Below are 26,546 nucleotides of genomic sequence, written 5' to 3' on the forward strand. Positions count from 1 at the left end.
CAACCCAGCAATTGCACTACTAGGTATTTATCCAAGGGATACAGGTGTGCTGTTTTGAAGGGGCACATGCACCCCAATGTTTATAGCAGCACTATCTACAATAGCGAAAGTATGGAAAGAGCCCAAATGTTCATCGATGGATGAATGGATAAAGAAGATTTAGCATATATATACAATGGAGTATAACTCGGCAATCAAAAAGAATGAAATCTTGCCATATGCAAGTACGTGGATGCAACTGGAGGGTTATTATGCTAAGCGAAATTAGTCAGAGAAAGATAAAAATCATGACTTCAGTCCTATGAGGACTTTAGGATACAAAACAGATGAACATAAGGGAAGGGAAGCAAAAATAATATAAAAACAGGGAGGGGGACAAAACATAAGAGACTCTTAAATATGCAGAACAAACAGAGGGTTGCTGGAGGGGTTGTGGGAGGGGGGATGGGCTAAATGGGTAAGGGGCATTAAGGAATCTACTCCTGAAATCATTGTTGTACTATATGCTAACTTGAATGTAAATTAAAAAATAAATTATTCAAAAAAAATAAACGAATTCATATTTTTGGTAAAATAACCCCAAAACTACCCCTTAGTCTCTCCCACAACTCTTATATCAGTTAAAAATAATCAGATAAAACAGCTTTAAACATGGTAATTTATTTTATGTGGTTGTTTAAATCCATTGTTTAAAAATGTTCAAAAGGCACTTTAAAAAACATATTTAAAAATACATTTTTCTGACTTGTTAGTGGATCACTTAAAATAAGCAAGTCACCACACGTTTTTAAGCCATTCATGACACTATCACCTTACATAATTTTTAAATTCCAAAACACAAATATTCACTGTGTAATATAACACACTGCTTAGCAGTTAGATTAGTTTCCCTCTAACATATACTTTATATGGATTATTAATTTGTAGGGCCCTGCAAAGTTATTTAAAATGAATTGATAAAAACTAAAAACTACAGAGGTAAATGGAGGTGAAATAGAGCACTATTTACCTCTGAAACTAGTTTTAGAACTGGTTTTTCTAGAGACAATTTGTAAAATTTCTTACTCTAATCTGTGTTAAAATTGCTATTTCAACTCCAATGTATAAACATAAGTCATATTTTTAAATCGAGAAGTTACATTTAGCATAAAATAAACCACAGGTTGTCCCCCAGATTTCTTAAGAATGTTTCTGTCAGGCCTACAATAAATCAGAGTTTTTTGGTTTGTTTTTGAGAAAAGGGAGTAGAGGGAATGGAATCCACATAACTTTATTTAATAATTGTGTATCTAGAATGTCCAACTGTAGACTTTAAGTAGGGCAAATATCCTGAGAGCCAGTAGGCATTATTCTTGGATTTTTTTAACTTCCAATCTCATAGGGAAATCTGAAGTTAACAGGTATAAAGTTATTAATAAGTGATACAAATTCTAATCACTAATTACAGCCAAATTAACCTTGCAAAGGCAGCATTAAGAGTAGTTAGAAAATGGAAATTAGTTATAAAGGAAATAAAGAGCAACAAATACAAAGAAGAAATTGTCAAAGACAGAATAGTATAATGAGCTAAAAATTTAAAGGAAGAATAAAAGGATAGACTTGATCTAATCAATAAAGTGAAGCATTTTGTTTTTCAAGCCTCAATCTGGTAATATAAATAGTTTGATAGGTTCCCGGAAGTGAAAAATTAATCTCAAGAGACAATTATGAAAATAACCAGTTAACAAATTTAATGTTCAAATGCAATTACTATATTTCAAAAAATACTAAAAACTGGCCATTTATTTTGAATTTTCTTACAGTAACAAAAATTCCTCTTTCTGAAATTTAAAATATTTGAAAACAAATCTGCTTTGTATCATCTATGAACTTCCCACTTGAAAATATAAGTATACTGTTGTTGGAAAACATAAAGATAGCAAAAGCCTTATGTTTTGAGGCCACACTACAACCATTTATCCAAATGATCTTAATTTAAAAGATAGTAAGTCATCATTATGAACTCTGGTTTTATGTGCTCTGTCAAATACTTTGGAGAATTTTTGCTGTATTAGGTCATATAGGACAGTCAAATGGATTCTTAAAAGTGATGAAATTTTGATAGTATGAATTAGCAGAAAAAACATTCTGCATATTATAAAATAGCATTTTGCTACTTCCATTTAAAAGCTTTTACTAACAATTGGAAAAAAATTTTTACTAACAAGTGAGGACACTCACTTAGATATGCTTATTTAATGAACTAGTATGTATTTACTAGTACTTATTAAACTCTTCCTGCCCCCATTGTGAAATTACTAAACTTGGAGAATTACATATTTTCTTGTGGGCCCTGATATTGGTCAGTCTGAAGAAGCTAAAGAATTTTGTCAAAATGAATGATCCAAGGACCCTTTAAATTATCTTTAAAGTCTCTTACGTTTTATATGGTGTGATCTGGGACCACACCAATTTAAAACATGCTTTATCTAAATCTTTGAAAGATACCCTACTTCTGGGGCAATAAATCTGCAGCACATTCCAATCATTATTTGCATCAGAATTATCGAGGTCTTGGTTCCCAAACTAGCATGAATAAAACTCATTTGGAGGGCTTTACACCCTACATTTGGAGGCTGCTAGCCTCCACCTCTGGAGTTTCTGATTTAGGTCTGGGGTGGGCCCAGAGGGGCTGAATTTCCAAGTTCCCAGATGATGCAAATACTGCTACCTAGGGCCAACACTTTGAGAACCAGTGACCAAGAGAATATGGCAATAATGCATATTAATGGGCCCCATGCTAGAATCAGAATTTCTGGGATTGGGGTTTGGAAATCTGCATTTTAACAAGCTCCCAGGCAAGAAGAGTGTAAGACCACAATTTGAAAGCCACTCTGACAACTGGGCTGGTTAATCTATTACTGGCTGATGTATCAGATCACTCATGTTAATAAGTAAAAATGGAAATAATGTTAAATGACTAACCTCAAGGCTGATATGGCATGATGAACACACAGGCTTTGAGCATAAGTCCTAGCTCTGTTACTTGCTAGCTTAGTGACAGTGGAAAAGTTACTTTAATTTTCTGAGCCTCAGTTTTCTCATCTATAATACAGGAAGAACAATCAATTTGTGAGGATTAACACTAATATACACAGAATATCTAAGCATACTATATGGCATACAATAGGCATTAGATAAAACTAGCTATTACTTGTTACAAGAAATGTATGAAATATTTCAATATATTTGATTAAAGCAGATTTTTCATTCATTTAGAACAAATATTTACACTCTAAGGTAACAGAATAATAATAAAACCTTATACTTATTGCTCCATAGTCTGGGCCAGACAAGCGTTCTAAAAGTTGTACATATATTCACTCATTTAATCCTCATAAAAATCCTGTGAGGTAGGTAGTATTACTGTCCCTAATTTATGGATGAGGAAATTGAGGCACAGAGAAATGAAGTAAATTGTTTAATGTTACAAAACTAGGACGTGATAGAGCAGGGATTTAAACCCAGGAGGTCTGACTAGACCCCAGGATTCATCACAATGTTAATTTCCCATGAGTAAATGTTAAGGTTTTTGGAAAGTAACATATATGGACTGCAAATAAATTCATATCCATACCAACGTGAAGAGTTGTTTAGACAACAGAATGAATGACTTGAAATTTTGGCAGATGATATTGCTGTGAAAACCACAAAAAACAATTTAAAGTAAAAAACCGGTGTGAATTTTCACTCTGTGGACAGAGTAATCCATAATAACCACTAATTGCTACTAAGATGAACATCCTCTCAAATACCATCCAAAGAGATGATTTTGACATGTTTTGGCACAATAAATATAAACTCTTTAGCTAAGCAGCAGAGTCAATGGCATAACAGCCATGTGAAATTTACAACATTTAAGATAATCTTATAGTCTGCAAAATATTCTGTTATGATATACTTTTCTTTCCTTCCAGAAATTCTTTAAATAGTCACTAAAGTTAGAATGAAAATTTATGAATGTATTTTTGAAGACAGTATTAAATGTGTATTCTGCTGTTAGAATTATCCATTGGCAAAAAAAATAAATTAAAAAAAAAATCCCAAAATATTAAGTCTGCATCAAAATTCAGGCTGTTATTCATGAATTAAGTATTTGGTCTTTTAGTATCTGACATATTTCAGTTTGTTTAAGCACTCTGTTTTTCTAATGTTTTTAATTAACTCTGGTCAAAATATTACATTCAAATTATTTTGCCAGTGTAACCAAAAGCCACCTCAGAGCCTAAAAATGAATGTCTAAACTCTGCTTTAAACAAGTTATGAAAGGCACAAACAAATTTTCATCTCTCAACAGGATGATAACGAAAGGAACTATAATTACGTAGCTGGAATGAGTTTTAAATAATCAATTAAAAATGTCACTTAGTAATTCCTGAGAGTGGCACTGATCTAAGAAAAGCATCCTCAAATAGCATTAAATTTACTATTTATTAGTTACCCATGATTAACAATGGGTAAATTTGGGAACAAAATATTTTAAAATGCATATTTATAGAATGCTATTAATGCTTTGAGTAAATAAATATTAATAATTAAAATTGTATTCAAGAATAAACATATTTAGAAAAGAGACAACAGGGACTCAGTAAAACATAAACTACTAATTAGAACCAAGTATATAATACAGTCAAGGCCCATATAATTTCAAAATGTGGTTTTATTAATGCACTTTAGGACAAGTGCCATTCTTACTTTACCTCGTCTGGAAGAAATACTGCCAATTATAATCACAGGAAATTTTTCATTAGACAAAAACTGCGTGTGTGTGTGTGTGTGTGTGTGTGTGTGTGTGTGTGTGTTGGGGGGATTGGTTCATTTATATCATGCTGCAAATATAAACTCATGTCTTGAGTTTATAAATAACATTAAGTAACAATATTTCCTTCTAAACTTTTCTTTAAGGCAGACCTTTAGCATCGTGTGTGTTTTACTAATATGTGCAGTATAGTTTTAGAAAATTTAAACGTTCTAGTTTCTCAGTGAAAATAATACATGTGGTCGAGAACAGACAACAAAAATCTTGTTTCTAGTCCTTCTGCCTGGCCACCATTTTAAAAACACAAGTTTTTTCATATATATATATTACTGTATCAAAACACATTTTAACAGATTTCACAGCTCAATTAAAGCTTCAGTTTACAGTCATTTGTATGAAAGATTTCTAATATGGAATGTTCACTTCAAAAGAATTCCTCACTGGGACTCCAGTGTTCTGTATCAGATATGCAGAAGTTCTTCAGTGCAATGCTAGACAGTTTACCTCTTCATTTATGTTTTTCTTTCAAGAGTTCTCATTTTACTTTTGGATCTTCATTTTTGTATGCTCGACTTCTTTCTTTTAGTATATTCTCAGGTAAGGCAGGTTGATATCTATATAAATAACCATACGGACGAAGATGATAAACGAGGTATTCTAACTCATACATAGTTGTAGGATCAACATAGTGAAAAGAAACTGCAAGATCAGAACAGCAACCAGGACCCTAAAAAAGTAATGGAAACAGGCATTATTACTAAACAGTACACAGTTAATATACAATATTAACATATTCATTGAGGAAATATTAATTTTAACAGAATCCAAGCATTAAAGCTAGAAAGGTAAAGCAGAGACATCCAATTTATTAGACCTGTAGAAGAAACTAAGAATTTTTAGAGTTCTTAATGATTTAAAACTAAACATGAAAACTGCTAAAATATATCTAACTGAAATAATATTCTCTTAGAATCTATAGTGCTTTTGCAGAAAAGAATCTTAAGACTTCCTCAAATGAAAGAGGCAGCTCTATAAAGAATGAAGCTCTATTTCTGAGTTTTGTTTTTTCTTCATAATGTTCTCACTATGAATTTTTGCTTGGCTCAACCTCAGAAAAACATCTTTGGAGAATTTCAGTGACTACAAAGCCTTGCCCATTATGTGTCTGCAACCTAATACTTCATCTGCACATCAACCCAAACAGTACAGTATTTAAGAGGAAGTGCTGAGTCAAATCTAAGTTTGAATCCAAATTTTGTCTACTAGTGTCAAATTCTGCCTATTGGTGTATGACCTTGGGCAAGTTAATTAATCTCTCTATAAGCTTCAATTTCTTCATCTGCAAAAGATAGTTACTTAAAGGAGATAATGTTTGTAAAATGCTTGGGACCAGCTTAGCTTGTAGTAAATGCTCAATAAATGTTGACATTATTGATAGAATAATCACATTTAGGTGGCCCTAGTAAGTAGATCATAAACATTTGCTCAGATATATAACTCCGATTGATTCCTAACAGAGTTGGTATGAGAACAGGTTTAAAAAAGATAAAAACATGACAATAATAAAAAAAATACAACAAAGAAACAGGAAAAAAAAAAAGCAAGAACATAACACAGAAAAAAACACAAAACTGACCCCAGAATTAAACAATCATAAGGTTATTTTGGGGTTAGAACTGGTATCTACAGAATGTTTCACCCAGGTGACTCAAACAAAACTTCACACTCTATCTAATGTCTTTGCAAGGACCAAGAAGTAAGATATTCTGGCAAGTTCTCAGTGAAGATTCATACTGAACATTTAATAATTCATGTTTGAATTCACTTACTGCATGCTTACAATGCAGTAAAAATTATCAAGGAATTGTCCACTATATTTTCTCTGGCCTTCTCTCTGAACTTTCCTTTGAAACAAACACGGGATATGTGAGGTTTCTGGACAATCACATAGACACTGGAAAATTGTTTGGTGCCTACTTCTTACACCTTGAAGGCAATGTAAGGATAGGAACAAATCTGAAAAGTAAGTAGGTAAGTGAACTTGTGATCATCAAACCATCTCTGCCCAATAGATATATGTGAACCACATAATGCAGTTTAAAATCTGGTAGCCATATTTAAAAAGTAAAAAAGTGAGGGGTGCCTGGGTGGCTCAGTAAGTTGAGCATCCAACTCTTGATTTTGGCTCAGGTCATGATCCCAGGGTTGTGGGATTGAGCCCCACGTCGGGCTCTGCGCAGAATGTGAATCCGGCTTAAGATTCTCCCCACTCCCCTCCCCCGCACCTCTTCCTTACATGCTCTCTAAAATTAAAAGTTTTTAATTAAAAAAAAGTAAAAAAGTGAAATTAATTTGAATATATTTTAACTAAATAAATCCATATTCTTTTTTCAATATGCAATCAATATTTTAAAATTGTTAAATCATTCTTTTATTTGTGCTGAGTCCTTGAAATCAGGTAGGAATTTTATTATACTGACAGCACATCTCAATTTGGACTAGCCATATTTCAAATACTCAACAGTCATACCTGGCTAGTGACTACTATACTGGCCAGTGCATATTAAACTAAAGGACTAAATTAATAGCAATTAATTTTAAATTGCTGATGCTTTCTGACAGCAATTTTATGTGACCCTGAAATACTGCAGTAATATTTTTGATAATAATTACTGCATTAATTATGTTTTACTCTATTGCATTATTGTTTTTTTGCTAGATGGCCAGGATACTGTTATTAAGATTTATAAGCAATAAGGTGATAAAAGAAAACAGCTATAACTATTAGAAACAAAATAGTTCTCTGCATATAATTATGGTCCCTACCAAAATTCAAGAGAATCAAGTAAAAAATCATCAGAAATAGAAAATCCAGAACAAAGCCAGACTTTAAAGATGCTTTCAAGAAATAACAGCTTTCATATATAACATTCAAAAAGTTTTTAAGAAGAGCCCAGGTAGAGTAGTAACAAAAACATTAAAAACAAAGGGAGAGGGCTCCTGGGCAGCTCAGTTGGTTAAGTGTCCAACTGTTGATACTGGCTCAGGTCATGATCTCATGGTTCATGAATTCAAGCCCTTAGTTGGGCTCTGTGCTGACAGTGCGGAGCTTGCTTGGAGTTCTCTCTCTCTCTCTGCCCCTCTCCCCTGCTCACTCTCTAAAGAAATAAACATTTGAAATTAAAAACATAGGGAGATACTTAAGAAGAAATAAAATCTGGAGAAAATATAAAGCTTTACTAAAGGACCGAAAATAAAATTTTAAATCCCAGGCAAAGACATCCATTGTCCCTAAATGAATAAATTAATGCATAAGGATAAAGGCACAGTATTACCAAAACAATCTGAGAGATATATAAAGCACAGGAATATACAATCTTAGATTAATAACTTCAAAATCTGTAAAGTTACAAGGTTCAAAACAATATGGTGCTTAGGCAAAACCAAATAGGACAGTGGAACAGAACTGAAATACCAGACACCAATTCTACTGTAAGTAACACTATAGTATACAACACAGGAGATATTTTAAATCAGCAATGAAAATAAGACAGTTAAAAAATGGTACTGGAAAAGGGGCACCTGGGTGGGCCAGTCGGTTAAGCATCCGACTTTGGCTCAGGTCATTATCTAGCAGTCTGTGAGTTTGAGCCCCGCATCCGGTTCTGTGCTGATAGCTCAGAGCCTAGAGCCTGGTTCAGATTCTGTGTCTCTCTCTCTCTCTCTCTCTCTCTCTCTCTCTCTCTCTCTCTGCCCCTCCCCCGCTCACACTTTCTCTCTCTTTCAAAAATAAACATTAAAAAATGTTTTTTAAAAATGGTATGGGAACAATCAGTTAACAACTCGGAAAAATCAGGAGCTCTCTACCTTAACCATGTATCAGTAAGTTTCAGATGATACACTTAATGCAAATAGACTGAAAAAGAGAATAAATTGTTATTTGATCATTTCTGACCTACAAAAAAGGCAATTTCACACACAGGGATATATACGTGTGTGTGTGTGTGTGTGTGTGTGTGTGTGCGCGTGTCTGTTTACACATTTTTTAAATCCACTATATTAAGACTGATTACACATTCTCTGGTGAAGGCAATTTCTAGGAAACGGATTTTAGTCCGAGGAACTTACTTCTAGGGAAGTGAGAAGGTGGTGGGAGAAGGGAATTGCGTGAAGAACACGTTCTAAACAACCAACTTAAGAACGTAACTCTTTGATCAACTGTAATATCTCACACACTGACTTACTAAAATAAAAATTTTCCACAATGTGTTTCTAGTGATTACTACAAAGAAAAAGTATATGTATGAGATTTAGGATAACTTTGAAAATCATAATTCACTTAGGGAGAAGAAAATTTGTTAAACGATGGATGAGTAATAACAGAAGTTTGATTTCACATTGTGTGTATGTAACTTCCTGGGAGAGAAGAGGCAGGACTAGGAAGTTGGGTCAATTTTGGTACTTCCAAGTCTTTTACGTAACTGAATAAATTTTTATAGAAAACATAAATTTTGCATCCATTTTAAAAACAACTACAATTTAAATAAAAGATGTATCATAGAAATATTTATTTTGTTCATATAAAGTATATTGTTAGGTACACCCTATTTGTAGGTGGGAATTGTGGGTAGCACTCTTAAAGGGAAAGAAGGATATTTTACTGGTTACAACATATAACAATTAGGACATCCCTTTACTGTTACTGTATGTGTAACCAATATGAGACACTCTTAGTAAAATCTTATATGCATTTAGGTGTTTTTGTTATATGCATTTGTAATGTTTTTAAGTTTGGATGGGAAGGAGGACAGATTTAAGAAGGGAAGAGATCAAGTAATCTTGGAATGGTCAGATTATGCTAAGAAAAGTTTACATCAAAAAAGCACGCAAGCACTCACTAGAACAAAATAAAAATAGACTATCAAAAAGCAGACCGGGAATACATCTGTTTTATAGTCTAGGAAATTGCTGCATCTAAAATAGCAATAAAGTGCTAGCATAAGCTTTCAAACAGGCTCAATACATAGAAATGAACTTTTTAAAAAATAATTTATCTTCTTAAGTTTATTTTGAGAGAGAGAGAAAGAGAACAAGTGGGGGAGGGGCAGACAGAGAGGGGGACAGAGGATCTTAAGTGGGCTCTGTACTGACAGCAGAGAATCCAATGTCGGGCTTGAACCCACAAACTGTGAGATCATGATCTAAGCCGAAGTCAGAAGCTTAACTGACTGAGCCACCCAGGCACCCCAGAATCAAACTTTAAACTGTTTGTTTATTAAAGTGGAATTTCATCCCAACAACAGAGTGTTTATTTTAACATTCCTCAGCTCTTCCCTTTGGGGCACATATCCCATTAATCATGGAGGGGAGCTCATAATGGAAATTACAAGTTTTAGAATCAGAGTGGTTTGCAGTATTGCCTAGACTATCAGGAAAGACAGATTACTTGACTTTCTGGAGTCTCAGTTTTGTCACCTATTAAATGCAGAATTACTGTAAGGAATAGCTATTGTTACTGTAAGGAATAGCTATTGTTACTGTAAGGAATAGCTATTAAGTACCAAGAACAGACTGGTGGTTGACATCGGAAGCAGTAGTGATTTGCTTCTAAGTTTTCAAAGCTGATTACCCAAAGACTGGATCAGTTGTTCTAGGTCAAGGTTTCTTAACCTCTGTGTTACTGACATTTTAGACCAGATAATTCTTTATTGTGGGGAGCTGTCCTATGCATTGTGAGATGTTCAGCATCTAGTGGGTTTACAATCTTGTGGGTTTCTACCCACTAGATGCCAGTGCAGCCTCCCAACTAACAACAAAAAATGTCTCCAGACTTTGCCAAATGTCCTCTGGGAGGCAAAAAAGCCCACAGTTGAGAACCACTGTCCTAGATAATGATTTGAAAAAACTGGCTTGTGAAGCTGAGAATGCTAGCATGAGGTGTATTATTTGTATCTTAGGGCCAGAAAAAAGAGGCCAGAGAGTACTAATGACTTACCTACATGCATTATTAATCAATAACAGATATGAACTGAAAAAATGGCTAGGTTTGTGATTCCTGGTCTCCTTCAGTCATTCACTGCTGCAATGTTCCTAACAGTGAAAACGTGGAAACAAATTTCTAAATGTTTACCAGCAGGCGAATGGATTAATTACCACATACTCATACCTTAGATTACACAGCAGCCTAAATTAATGAAGCACATACAGGTATTAATGTTGATAAATTTTAATGTTGTATGAAAAGAGCAAATGTTCAAGGATTTTTATGGAATAATTCCATTTGTTTAAAAACCTACAAAACAATACTATATATTATTTATGGATACATAAATATGTAGGAAAAAAGATACAACCATGCATGGTAATGACAAACATTAAATTCATGATAGTGGTTAACACTGAGGAAGGAGATAAGAAAACTGGACTAGGGAGGGTACACAGGCCTCAACTGTATCTATATCCTTTTTTGTTCTAAAAAAGGAAGCAAATGTGGCAAAAGATTAATATTTGGTAAAGCTAGTTAGTGGGTACAAAATATTAATTCTTCTCAAATATTTAGCTGTACATCTGAGATATCTAATAAAATAATGTATTTTAAATTTTTTTTTTCAATGTATTTATTTTTATTTTGGGGACAGAGAGAGACAGAGCATGAGCGGGGGAGGGGCAGAGAGAGAGGGAGACACAGAATCGGAAACAGGCTCCAGGCTCCGAGCCATCAGCCCAGAGCCCGACGCGGGGCTCGAACTCACGGACCGCGAGATCGTGACCTGGCCGAAGTCGGACGCTTAACCGACTGCGCCACCCAGGCGTCCCTAAAATAATGTATTTTAAATAAAATTCTCTAAGATGCCAAATGAGAGCTAAGGCTTATTAAGTGCTTACTGTGTGACAGGCATACACTGTAATTACAATTGAGTGAGACAGGTAGATCAGGTCCATTTTCCAAATGAGGCAACTCAGGCTCAGAACTTGGGAAAATTCTGTCCATCCAAAGTCATTCAACTATTAAGTGGGAGAAGATTTCAACCTAGGTCTTTCTGAACCTCAAAAGTCTTTTCATGCACCATTCCTGAAACCTTGAAGGCTCTTTACCCAGATCTTCACACAGCCTGCTCTCTAACCTAACCTCAGATTTCTTTTCAAAAGTCACCCCTTAGAGGCACCTTTCATAATCACCCAAACTAGCATACCCCATGACACTCTGGGTCACTCTCTATCCCCTTACCTGGCTTTACTTTACTTCAGGGCACTTATCACTACCTAATATCATATTTTATCTTTACTAGTCTGCCTGTTTATTGTATGTCTCTGCATCCAGAATGTAAGATTCATAATACACTGTTATGTTATAAGGTTCACGAGAACTGGAACTTGACCATATTTACCGCTATATTTTTAGTGCCTGACATATAATAGCACCAATATTTATTGAATTACTATTGCTGGCATTCATATTCTCAGCTATTTTATTATACGTCGCCACTCTATATAAAAAGAGTAAAGGAGATTCTTAGTTATTGGTACCAAAGAAACACATTATTTGCTAGTTTTTTTTTTTTAAGTAAATAAAAGTCAGTCTAAGTATTTATACAGTAATAAAATTTCTAAACTTACCTCTACAGGAGGATAATAGTTGTAATTCCAGTACCAAAAGGTTCTAGGTAGATACCCCTTGATTAAGTGGTGTTCTGGTACAAAGGGATGAAAAGTTTCTTTTCCAGTGGTATCTCTGGAATCTCCCGCTTCTACATTTATAATTTCCATGCATCTCCCCAGTGCTAAGTCTTCAATGGAGGAACTATGTGTACATTTGTCTGTTTTAAATGCATCAACAAATCTTTTCAAGGCTTCTTTGCTCAGTACATATCCTGCTCCTCCACTCATGTAGCCCTGCTTTACATAGGGCTTAAATCTTCTGCCAAAGTAAATGGGTTCTTCAGGGTTGTATTTTGAGAGAAGCCATCTCAAATTATCTAGTATAACATATGTATCATCATCTGCTTTCATAAACCAATCAGCATCTTCTAAATAATGATCATGAACATACTGAAAAGCTTTAATTGTTTTCCAGTATAGTTGATCTCTGCCTTCTCTGGTTTTTAGTCCCACAGCAGGGAAGTCTTTATTTTCTTCTGAACTCATAAACAACACTTTATTACAACGCTGGGCCCATGTAGCTTTGACGTGTTTGGCCTTTTTCTCTAGATTTTGAGGCCCTGTCATAACCCAGCAAAGAATTTTAACCTTCTGATAGAGGTTTTCAGCGATGTCTGTGTTCTCATCTATTAAACAAAAAATTTTTAGAGTTATATCTACATAGGTGTAAAAATGCAAATAAATTATATTGAAGAAAACGTTTTCTTACGCAATTTCAAAGGCCCCCTTCTATTTACCTTTCTAGCATTAGTAATTTAGCTGAAAGAAAGCAAAACTCAACCTAATATGAATTGACATTCTGATTTATTGGTATCATGTCAGTCTTGTCCAGGAGATTCATTGGCGTTAATAAGAACTGCCACTATGACTTAGATTCTTACTATTTGAACTGTGGTTTATTGACCAAACAGCATTAGCATCATCTGGGAGTTAGAAATGCAGAATCTCAGGCCCCACCCCAGATCTACTGAATCTGAATCTGCATTTTAATCTCCAAGTTCTCTCAGAGATTTGTATACATATAAAGCACAGTCTTAGTCTCTGTTTTTCACTTCATTCTACAAAGAAAGCTTCTACTGGTTCACAACAGAACACTGAAGGAATTTCTCACTGCTCTGAATAAGCTTCTAAAAGACAGGAAAGACATGCTACTGAAGTAGCAGTTCATTTTGGAGTCCACAAGAGTTCACTGTTAGGAATTTATACAAGTACCCTGATGTGACTTTAAAAAAGGCTTTCATGACCATCTCAGTTTGAAGAAACAGGGTTAATAGAGAGTTGAGATTACTTCTCATAGTACCATATTTCATTCCAAAATGCAAATCCATCAGTCAGAAACAGAATAGAGTATCAGTAGTATTTCCAAGACTATCTAGAGCAATGTTTTTCAAAGTACTCCTTTGTAAAGAAATAGGGAGCTTATGCCAGAATATAAAGCAACACATTACTTCTTTCATCAAGGAAGTCCTGCTATACCCCACAAAAAGTCCACCTAACTAAAAAGCGAGCTTAACTGAGTTACATCCTGATACAAACTCCTTATCTGGATGCAGACTGGTAACAGATAATTCACACTGTCAGGCCAGGACAACATTCTGAGTATTAATGGTTTAAAGTAAGACTCTAATTTTAAGATTCTGTACCAGTGCTTGGTGAAGGATCAATTTTTATTTCAATAGTTAAAGACCTATACTTTTGTAAACATGCTAAAAAATGAATTAGTAGAAAAAAAAACTAAAAAAGATATTGCAAAGTGTGAGTACTAATTCTTATAGTTTAGACAAAAATTACTCTGTTAAATTACCATGAAAGCTTCCAACTATTTAATCCCAATTTCAATACTTATGTGGTTGTGGACCAGCATGGACCTGCAAAACCATAGTTTTTTTGTGGTAATAATACAGGCAGAATCCTGAGGAAGCATGTCCTTAAAGGTAAGGCCAACCAGTGAGTTACAAAAGCTCAGTCCTGTGAAAAATTAACAACTGGAGGCATAAATTTCTACTTAACTAATTGAGAGGGAATACAACATTGGGCAAGATTGGGCATGCATTGAAAATATTCTCTTGTCCCTCTGAATATCGATAATTCACAATTCAAAAACAAACAAAATCACCCTATTTTCAGACAGCATTCATATTTCATTGGGACTTGAGGGTCCCAAACTCCTGGCTATAGATAAACAAAATACTGGATGAACAGGGAAACTGGTAGATGCAGGACTTTCTAATGTTTCACTTTGAGCAAGACAACCTTCTCCTCACTGCTGGGATTTGGTAGAAATATTCTTTCTCATTTTTTAGTTATTCATTTATTAATTACTTTGTTGTAGGCATGTGCTCGCACAGGAGGTGAAAAGATGAGTAAGACATACGGCCTACTACAGAAAATTCACAATCTTGCAGGAGACCTTGGCATGCAAGCCAGTATGTGACACACAGTAACAGCGATGCTATAGTAGAGCTCTGTACAAACAGAGCTCTGTTCAATGTGCTGAGGAATACGACAGCTGTGGCTGATAAATCCTATAGAATAGTGGAATGGGAACTTGGCCAGAACAGAGAAGAAGGGGAGATAAAGCAAAATCAGGAAACAGATGATGCAGAAAATAGGTCTTTAAATGAGTAGAAGCTCACCATAAGAAAAGACAAGAGGTAGAGTGAAGTTTGGTTGATGTAGGTACCTGGGTACAACTGAAGATCTGTACTAGGGGAAATGAATGGAGAGAAGAAATCTGAAAAATGGTAAAGAAGTAGAATGTTAGAACTTACAGAAAATGGGATTGATTGGTAAGTGAAAGAAGACATCTACCATGACTTCATAGTTTCTAGCTTAGACAGATGTGGACCATCGAGCAGGACAAGTAGGTACCTAATATATGTGCCTGCAGTGACCTGATACAGCCTACTAGTAGAAAAAGCATGGCTCCAACTGATCCTTCGACAATCTGGAGCAATGCTCATTGCTCTATGATGGTGATTAACTGCTCTATGATAAGAACACAGAGCACCTACTCAGAGCTGAATCAGAGTTGTATAAACATTTACACAATATGACATAATTTGTAATAGTATACATGTGCTTGCTAGTTCATAATAACTCAACCAGGATGTGGTATTTCATCCCTCAGCTTCTGCCTGAGAGGTAGGAAAGAAATATCTTATTGCCAAAAAGATACAAGAAACAATTCTTAACTGGGGGACCCTCTGCATCCCAGGATTCCAATTGTTTTCAAGCTGCTGTATTCTTTTTTGTCAAATAAATCACACTTGCAGAGATCTTTGAATTATGTTAATGTCTTCAGTGTTAGGAACTGGGCTAAGACAAAGACAGTAAAGAATAGATGGGAACTAAAATTATAGGAATTGATGATATCACACAAGAAAAGAAACAGCCAAAGGACAGAAACATGGGGAAAACCAACACTTAAAGGGGCACCAGAGGACACAATTGAGAACATCCTGTTAGAAGCAGGTGACCAGGAGAAAACGAAGTCATTATAACACATCCTTAGTTCTTTCCTCCTCTTAAGTTTTTATGCCTCTTAAAAGGTGAAAAGATTAGTTATTTTAGCTACTGATAAAAATATAAATTGAAAAAATATATATAAATTGAGATTTATATATATCTCTTTAATTTCTATAAGACAAGACTAAGTAAAAACTAAGACTAAAATCAGATAATAGCAAAAACGAAAGACACAGATAGAAACCATGATAACAAAATTAGGCTAAATGAATATTTTCAAAAACAAATCTAATCTGAAAGTTCTGCCTTTCCCCAAATTACAGTTCCTGAACTATCTCTACTTAAAAATGAATTCAAAATTAATACCGTACTCCCTAAATAAATCTGGGTTTTAGCAACTTCCTTCTGCTGAGGCAAACCAAGAATTGTCATTAAATATCAGGAATTAAGCTCACTTTTATCAAAAGATATTGTATGTAACAAAATTCAAATAAATTGCCTTTTCCAAGTCTCACAACACTTACACAGACTGAAAACTACTATTTGTGTTTACTCCTTAATAAAGCAAACCATACCTTTATGTTGGCTAGAATCTGCATTGAAGTTCATCTGTCCTTCTAGATGATTCTGTCCATTATCATCTGAATGCCTAGCATGAGGATCATTATGAAGAATATTAGGCTGGGTATCACCCTGTTCTCCCAGTAAAATACTAAATAACTGAGAACATAAAACAAATCCAATTGCAGATCCACAAAGGAAGGTTAAAAAATTCAGCCAAGATTTAGAGGCCATTTCCCGAAAGTTTATTTCTGTAAGAAAAAAATTAGCAAGATGTTATAAATTATAAAGCATACATACTATGAGGAAAAAACTTGATTAACTTTTAGCCATATGGGAAAGTTAATTCCTTCCATATAGGAGAACATTTCTAAGAATATTTAACTTTTATCTCTTTATTTGCTGCTAAAACACACATTATGGACAATTCAATAAAATAGATGAGTAGTAGCTTAGAGAATCATTGTTAGAGTAGAACATGGGTAAATAGGTCAGTATTTGCACATAGAATTTCCTGTTCCTCCCAACTAGAATCCTTTGTGAATCCAAACCTGCTTGCCACACTCTTCTTTTTTGCTGTCGAAATAGTTAAATTTATCTTTTTTTTTTCTTTTGGTAGTTCATATTACGTGGTATACATTATAGATATTATATAAAAAATATATATAATATGACACAACATAATATCTCACAAATATTACTATCATTGAAACAAATGGTAAAACTTGTATAAAAATTGTGGGGAGGACACAGAGATTGTGTTCTAAAATCCTATTGTTGTCCAGAAGTAGTAGAAGTATTAATGTTAGATTTTAAAAGACTACGGATGTATAAAGTAATTACTAGTATAATCATTAAAAAAAAGAATACATAACTAAAACAGAAAAAATGAAATATAAAATAATAATCAAATATAAGGAAAAAAGAGAAGTGGATAAAGAACAGATGAAATAAACAGAAAAAATAGTATTATGACTGATTTTAATGTAAATATATCACCAATGACATTAATGTAAAAAGACTGAAAACTCTAATTAAAAGATAAAGATAGCCAGCCAGACTAGAGAAAGAAAATAAACCCATCTATATGCTGCTTATAAGAGACACACATTAAATATATTCAGAAAGAGCAAAAGGATGGAAAAAGATGTATCATTCAAACACTTACAAAAAGAAAGTATGCTAATATCAAAATAAAAGTAGTAGCTACATAGTTATCTTTGAGATATTCACCAAGCTGTACATTTTTGATTTACACATTTTTCTATATTGGGGCGCCTGGGTGGCTCAGTCGGTTAGGCGTCCGACTTCGGCTCTGGTCATGATCTAGCAGTTTGTGAGTTCGAGCCCCACATCGGGCTCTGTGCTGACAGCTCAGGGCCTGGAGCCTGCTTGGGATTCTGTGTCTCCCTCTCTTTCTGCCCCTCCCCTACTCATGCTCTGTCTCTGTCTCAAAAATAAATAAAAAACATTATTAAAAAAAATTTACACATTTTTCTTTTTTTTTTTTTTAATTTTTTTTTCACTGTTTATTTATTTTTGGGACAGAGAGAGACAGAGCATGAACGGGGGAGGGGCAGAGAGAGAGGGAGACACAGAATCAGAAACAGGCTCCAGGCTCTGAGCCATCAGCCCAGAGCCCGACGCGGGGCTCGAACTCCCGGACCGCGAGATCGTGACCTGGCTGAAGTTGGACGCTTAACTGACTGCGCCACCCAGGCGCCCCAATTTACACATTTTTCTATATTAACATTTACTTTAGTAAAAAACTTATATAAAAAATAGCTCAAATAACCTTTTACTTTATTCCTTTTACTACATGTTTAATATACATATATTCAACACAAAAGGATTCATACTCAAATCTATAAGTAAAATTGTCAAGCCATGGAGCTATACCATGCTTATCTTATGTCTCGTATTACAGGTCCTCTCTAGAATAATAATTCAAATTTGAGAAGGATGATTCCAAGGGGAAAGCAGAAGATAAAAGAAAGACAGTGTGAGCAAAGTTGTTCACTAATCCTTGAGATGTAAATTACCCATATGAAACTGGCAGGCACTTGTTTATTTTATTGTATTTATTTTTTAATTTTATTTTAATTTACATCCAAATTAGTGAGCATATAGTGCAACAATGATTTCAAGAGTAGATTCCTTAATGCCCTTTACCCATTTAGCCCATCCCCCTCCCACAACCCCTCCAGCAACCCTCTGTTTGTTCTCCATATTTAAGTGTCTCTTATGTTTTGTCTCTCTCCCTGTTTTATATTATTTGTGCTTCCCTTCCCTTATGTTCATCTGGCAGGCACTTGTTTACTTACTTCCTTTGTTCTACCTTAACTGCATTCTTAAATTCAGAAAGGTAGGCCTTCCTGGATGAAGAGTATATATGTCCCACTCAACTTCCCTACCCAATTTCCCAGAGGAAAAGCAGAAATAAGTTTATCCAATCTTGTTGCTATTTTTCCTGAGAGGGAGTCTCAAATTCTCTCTTGCTATTGTCCTCTTTTCCCCATTTAGATTGGTCTTTAGTGAAATCCTTACACCCAAAAGGTATAATCCACAATCCCAGGGAAAATATCCCTCTTGGTTTAAATGATTCTTTTGAAATTCTAAAAACCTCAAGATTATTTGCAAATGATATATCCGATAAAGGGTTACTATCTGAAATACAGAAAGAACTTATAACTCAACACCAAAACATCCCGAGTAATCTGATTAAAAACAGGCAGAGGACCTGAACAGATATTTTTCCAAAGAAGACATACAAATAGCCAATAGACACATGAAAAGATGCTAAATATCACTAATCATCAGGGAAATGCAAATCAAAACTACAATGAAATATCACCTCACACCTGTCAGAATGGCCAGAAACACAAGTTTTGGCAAAGATGTGAAGAAAAAGGAAGACTTGTACACTGTTGATACAGCCACTGTGGAAAACAGTATGGAGATTCCTCAAGGAATTTAAAAATAGAATTACCGTATGATTCAGTAATTTCAGTAATGGATATTTATCCAAAGAAAATTAAAAAAACACTAATACAAAAAGATATATGCACCCCTATGCTTACTGCAGCATTATTTATATACCCAAGATATAAAAACAATCCAAGCGTCCATCCATAGATGAATGGATAAAGAAGATGGGTGATACACACACACACACACGCGCACGCACGTACACACACACACACACACACACACACACACACACACACACACACACTGGAATATTCCTCAGCCATAAAAAAGAATGAGATCTTTCCATTTGCAATAACATGGGTGGATCTAGAGGGTATAACGCTAAATGAAGTCAGGAAAGACAAATACCGTATCATTTCACGCATATGTATAATTTAAGAAACAAAACAAGCAGAGAGAAAAAGAGATAAAAACCAGTCTTAAATACACAAAACTGGTGGTTGGCAGAGGGGAGGTGGGTAGGAGATGGGTAAATTGATAAAGGGATTAAGAGTGCATTTACTGTGATGAGCACTAATGTACAGAACTGCTGAGTCATTATACAAGGGGTGGGGGGGGGGGGAAGCCAAAGAGAACTACTCAAGAATCTCGAAATCTCCCTTTAGTAAGAGCATACATTATCAAGACTTTACCAACAAAAGTAATTTGAAAGTACCATGAACTGCAAACACGAAGCCAAGAGAAGTGAATGAAAGGTATCCTAACTCTAGATTTTTTATGGTAAATATAAAAAGATTGTCAGAGTAAGACTGAAGCAATAAACCTGAAGGAAAGCTATTAAGGTAACATTAGCAGACACTGAATCATTTAGGAGCCACACTGTAAGCAATTTACACCACATCTTCTAATTCTCTGACACTTTGTCTTCTAGCACACTGGTTTTGATTTTGTTTTTGTACTGGTTGTGACTTTCCTCACTATATACTAGATATAATCACTTCACAGTCTCAGAAGGACACAGTCCAATTGAATTTTGCACTGCTGTAGTCTTACTACTCCTGGTATTAGAGGAGAAAGCAACAGTCACAGTGGTGTTCAGTACCACTTTAGACAGAAAGCACTGTGACTGAGAAGGGGAAAGGACTGCAGGACCAAAGAAAATCCATTTCTTCCATCATCAGAGCAGACATATGAAGTTAATTAAGTGCTCATCTAGCTCCAGTAACTATGAATACTAACCTGCTACCCCACCATTTTCCACATGACACTGAGCTTCAGAACAACTCTATTTTTGCAGCAGGGATGGTTTACTGTTTGTAGAAAACTAGTGACATATTTATGGATAGGGTTTTCTCAGCTGAGGTGGCACTTTTTAGCAACATACCTGTTCTGGGGTGAGTAGAGGGAAAATTGACTTCTGGATGTTAAAAAATTTGTTTTTAATTAAAAAATATTTTGTGATGCCGTTGGATGGCTGCCATCCTCTCCCCCATCTTCCTCCAGCGCATTAGCAGCCAAAACGTGTTGGCTCACCCCTGTTGTTCTTATCCCATCCCCTTCCAATTTCAAAGACTCCTGACTTATGACTAAATTTCCGTTTACACCCATTTTATTTTCCTGTTCCTGCGATAAAATAGCCACCTCATATAGGTACAATGTACCCCAAACCCTACTCCGGTTTTTGGCAAAAATCTGCACCCTCAACTCTTCAGATTCTTTTCTTTTTTTTTTTCATTTTTTAAATTTAATTAATTAATTAATTTCTAAATTTACATCCAAGTTAGTTAGCATATAGTGCAACAAGGACCTCAGCAGTAGATTCCTTAACGCTCCTTATTTAGCCCATTCCCCCTCCCTCTTTAGATTCTTAACAAAGAGTATGGAAGGAGACCAGATTGGAAGACACTACACAACTAAGTTGCACATTATAGGAGCCTATGTTAATTAAAATTAAGTGCAGGGAAGTTCTCAATGTCAACTGCTTTCTAAACCTGATACATCATCAAAATCACTTGAGGAACATTTTAAAAATACAGATTATCAGGCTCAACAATGGAGATTTCAGATGCAAAAGAAGTGCTGGGACAGGTAAAACTTATATTTTTACTTTATTTTTTAAGGGACAGCTTTGTGTTATTCATTGTAAAAAATAAGTCAAGCAATATAGAACAGTAAGTATAGAACTACATTGAAAAAGAAAGAAATCACCTCAAATCCCATCACTCAGAAACAGCTATCATTAATATTTGGTAATATCACTACAGATAGGAATAACATCTTTATAAATAACAGAGAATGAAAAGGAGAGAACTACAGCTAACAGTTGAGCCCTGTACCGAGAGATTTAGACAAGTTAACTGTAAACCATAAACAAGGGACTGTCATTCCCATTTTACAGATAAACTCAGAAAGAAGGTTAGTAATCTTCACATTCACACTAACAATGTCTATCAAGAATTCAGATATTTGGGGCACCTGGGTGGCTCAGTTGGATAAGTGTCTGACTCTTGATTTTGGCTCAAGTCATGATCCCAGGCTCGTGAGATCAAGTCCTGTGTCAGACACTGTACTGAGCATAGAGCCTGCTTGGGATTCTCTCTCTCTCCTCTCTGGCTTGCACTGTTTCTCTTCAAACAAACAAACATTAAAAAAAAAAAAAAAGAATTCAGATTCTTAACCATTTTACCATAGGTTTACAGAACTAGAACTGTGAATCACGCTATTTTAAAAATTTAACCTATGAAGTTAGATTTACTTGAATTTACTGGGGGAAAAAAAGGGAAATTAAATGACTCTAAATAAACTTTGAAAGAGCTAAAACTTATGACTCTTCTAAAGAAAAAGACTATGAAAAATATAAAGCAATTGGAGGCCCTTTTTGAAAACTACATATTTTAATTTTAGATAGTACCTAGTAATTTCTTGCTGTGAGAAATGTGGAAATCAGCCTATATATACTCCCCCAAACACTCAATTTTTGTGAACTATTTTTATTCTGTAAAATTTTGCATAGTTTACATTCTATAAATTATACAGTAATTCCCATGACTGCTCAATCTTGGATATGTATTAAACTGGATTCCATGCTCATTAATAGTCCTTTTATTACAGCTCCTTTATATGTGAGTTCTTCATTAATGTCATGTATTTTGGCTGGGTTTCAGCAAGTAATTTTGGTAATAGTGCTCATTGGTGCTATATTCTAAATTCTTGCAGGCTTAAGACTGTCTACTACTGCCTTTATATATGAAGCACAACTTGATCAAGTACAAACTTTGTAAATATTGTTCATAGTCTCCTCACACCGACGCCAGAAAAGTCTGAGGGCAGAGAAGCACAACTTGATCAAGTACAAACTTTGTAAATATTGTTCATAGTCTCCTCATACCGACGCCAGAAAAGTCTGAGGGCAGAGTAATCTTTAATCCTTGTAGATAAATGCTCCTCTTCTCCTATGCTTGGTTTGTAATCATTCCACCAGTTACTAATATCCTCTCAGTAAGACTTTAATACCCTTTATATGAGATCACGTCTTCCTCTAATTTTCAGGATTTTAAAAAGTCAAGGGAATTCACAATAAAGTCCCTAAAATGCAAGGCTTTCGGTGTTTTTTTTTTTTATTTTTTAAATTTTTTCTTTTTAATGTTTATTTATTTTTGACAGAGAGAGAGAGAGAGAGAGAGTGAGCGCGTGCGAGCATGAGCGGGGGAGGGGCAGAGAGAGAGGGAGACAGAATCGATGCAGCCCCTAGCCTCCGAGCTGTCAGCACAGAGCCCGATGCGGGGCTTGAACTCACAGACCATGAGATCATGACCTGAGCCAAAGTCGGATGCTCAACCGATTGAGCCACCAAGGCGTCCCTTGTTTTTATTTTTATTCTTTATTTTTATTTTAGAGAGAGGGAAAGACACGAATGGGGAAGGGGCAGAGGGAGAGAGGGAAAGTCCCAAGCAGGTTCCCGTGCTGCCAGTGCTGAGCCTGATGTGGTGCTCAATCCCACAAACCAGATCATGACCAGAGCCAAAACCAAGAGTAGGACGTTTAAATGAATGAACCACCCAAGCGCCCCTGTGTTTTTGTTGTTTTTAAATTTTGGTACTTTATGCTATATTCTGCCAAGGTTATCATTCTATTATTTATAATTTTTTCTAGTTTATAGTATTCATTTGCTATATTTACATATTCAACATGTAGTTGTCTCTTCAAACCACATTAAAATGATTTTTGATATTTTCCCTAAAAGACTTCCCTTAAAAAATTGAGATGAATCTTATATAATGACAACACTGTATAAATGCTTAAAATATACTATATGAGGCAAATATGTTTAAAACTTTTATATGTTTTCTCTGATCCTCACAACAACTGGAAAACTTGATAGGAGTATCTCCATATTACAAATGAGGAAAATGAGTTTCAGAAAAATTAATGAAATTGACCCAAACCACACAGCCTACATGGTAAGTTAGGATTCTAACTCGCATTTCACTTAAAGTTAATAGTTTTTTCCCACTTATACCATACTTGCGTGTATAGTCACCCATCAACTTTCCAGTCTTCCCCCTTTCTTTCTAAAATTATCTTTAAATGGAAGATAAGATTGTTACCAGCAGATTCTAGAAGAAACCATTTTTGCTCTATTCATAAATCTTGAGATGTAAAAAAGATACAAAAAAATGAAAAGTCCATACGCTCCAAGAAAGACTGAAAATATTAAGAGAGTAGTTGAGAGATCGGAACTGGTTTCAGACTAAATTTTCATGCTTCTGCTCTCCTACAGTAATCTTGCTAATATTTCAAATATTTCTTTATATGAATTCTTAAACAAAAAGGCTTATTGCTGAGACTTAACCCCTTTCTTGCTTCCGATACATTTTTCACTAAAAAAAATTAAAGCCTCTGTTACAGAGAATAAAATTTTACTTGCATATTCTCTTACAGTTTTCTTGTAACATTTTGAGAACATTTCTACTAATTTTGTTTCTTTACAATTCCAGATTATTAAATTGAGCGGTCAATCTGAATTACTATATGCAAGTCTTGACGTTCAAAAATCATTTACAATTATATGGCAATGTGCTAAATACTGGGAAAAGCTAAAACAAAGTATCTTTCTCTGCCTTCATGGAATTTACAGTATTGTTAATTATACAGGGACACAAAAGCAGCAATGAAAGAGTTTAAAAACAGAGGGACACAGTTAAAGCAGTGCTAAGGAAAACTTATAGCAAGCACTAAATGCTTACATTAGAAAAGAGAAAAAGTTTCAAATCATTTAACGCCAGGTCCCACTTCAAGAATCACAAACAAAATAATCCTAAAGCAAGCAAAATGAGTGAAATAATAACGGAAATCAATAAAATTTAAAATAGATAAAACTAATAAAGCAAAAAGCCATTATCAAATGCCTAACAAAATTATCAACACCTAAAAAAATTAACAATAATTCTTTGGACTCCTCCAACTCAAGTATGTAATCAAATTTCCACAACTGTCTTCTATAATCAAATTGCCTCAATTAGTTCACAAATGTCTTTTTAAATTTTTTTTTTTCAACGTTTATTTATTTTTGGGACAGAGAGAGAGAGAGAGCACGAACGGGGGAGGGGCAGAGAGAGAGGGAGACACAGAATCGGAAACAGGCTCCAGGCTCTGAGCCATCAGCCCAGAGCCTGACACGGGGCTCGAACTCACGGACCGCGAGATCGTGACCTGGCTGGAGTCGGGCGCTTAACCGACTGCGCCACCCAGGCGCCCCACAAATGTCTTTTTTACACTTGGTTTGGTCCAATCAGGATTTAAACTATATCCACATTCACAGATAAAATTAAAACACACACACACACACACACACACATGCACACGAGAACATTTTATATAATAAATAGCTATTAAACATGAAAACTTAAATGAAACACATTTCTCTAAGAATGTAAATTATCAAAACTGACTCAAGGTATAAAAACTAAATGGACAAATAACCACAAAGGAAATAAAGAGCCAGACTTCAAAGAGGTCCAGGCTTTTCTTGGATAAAATACTTAAATCTTTCAAAAAACATAATTTTTACACAGGCATACCTCATTTTACTGCACTTTGCTTTATTGTGCCTTGCAGATACATTTTTTTACAAATTAAAGACCTGTAGTAACTTTGTCCAGCACGTCTATTGGTGTTATTTTTCCAACAGCATGTCACTTCATGCCTCTGCATCACAATTTGGCAGTTGTCACAATATTTCAAACTTTTTCATTATTATATTTGTTATAGTGATTTCTGATCAGTGATCTTTGATGTTACTGTTCTAATTGTTTTGGGGTGCCATGAACTGTACCCATATAAGACGGTGAACTTAATTGATAAATGTGTGTGTTCTTACTGCTCCACTAACTGGTCATTCCTCTTTCTCTCCCCCTAAGACCTCTCTATTCCCTGAAACACAACAATATTGAAATTGGGCCAATTAGTAAGCCTAAAATGGTCTCTTCATGTTCAAGTGAAAGGAAGAGTCACATATCTCACACTTTAAAAGTTAGAAATGATCAAGCTTAGTGAGGAAGGTGTGTTGAAAGCCAAGATAGGCCCAAAGTTAGGCTTCTTGTGCCAAAAAGCTAGGTTGTGAATGCAAAGGAAAAGTTCTTACAGAAAAAAGTATTACTCTAGTGAACTCATGAGTGATAAGCAAGCTAAATAGCTGGCTTAGTTATTGCTGATATGGAGAATGCTTCAGTGGTCTAGATAGAATATCAAACTAGCCACAACATTCCCTTAAGCCAAAGCCTAACCTAGAGCAAGGCCCTAACTCCATTCAATTTTATGAAGGCTGAGAGAAATGAGGAACTGCACAAGAAAAGTTTGAAGGTGGCAGAGGTTGGTTCATGAGGTTAAAGGGAAAGAAGCCATCTCTGTAAGATAACAGTATAAAGTGAAGCAGCAAGTGCTGATGTAGAAGCTGAATTATCCAGGGAAATCCATTTAAGATAATTAATGAAAATAGCTCCACCAAACAACAGATTTTCAATGAAAACAAAATGGTCTTCTGTTGGAAGAAGATGCCATCCAGGACTTTGAGAACCAGATTGGACTCAGCTTCAAAGCATCACAGGACAGGATGACTCTCTCGTTAGCG

At 35.0% G+C, this 26,546-nt stretch overlaps 1 protein-coding gene across 3 annotated transcripts in view; it reads right to left on the reverse strand.

The window, feature by feature from the left end:
- Window positions 1-644: 644 nt before the first annotated feature.
- The window catches only part of C1GALT1 (core 1 synthase, glycoprotein-N-acetylgalactosamine 3-beta-galactosyltransferase 1), a 42,489-nt gene continuing 16,587 nt past the window's right edge, over window positions 645-26,546 (reverse strand). The window contains exons 2-5 of one of the 3 annotated variants that reach the window (XM_086695673.1): window positions 16,501-16,737; window positions 12,416-13,083; window positions 5,303-5,525; window positions 645-3,084 (exon numbers count right to left, since the gene is read on the reverse strand). In XM_086695673.1, the coding sequence (XP_086551799.1) occupies window positions 5,334-5,525; window positions 12,416-13,083; window positions 16,501-16,737 (1,097 nt within the window). In that variant the 3' untranslated portion in view covers window positions 645-3,084; window positions 5,303-5,333. Of the gene's footprint in view, window positions 5,526-12,415; window positions 13,084-16,500; window positions 16,738-26,546 lie in introns of all 3 variants that reach the window. The other 2 variants (XM_025929626.2, XM_025929625.2) reach the window with 2 other exon arrangements.

Source organism: Puma concolor, chromosome A2 (assembly GCF_028749965.1).
Source record: "Puma concolor isolate L17-30 chromosome A2, mPumCon1.1.hap2, whole genome shotgun sequence".
NCBI classification, from domain to species: Eukaryota; Metazoa; Chordata; class Mammalia; order Carnivora; family Felidae; genus Puma; species Puma concolor.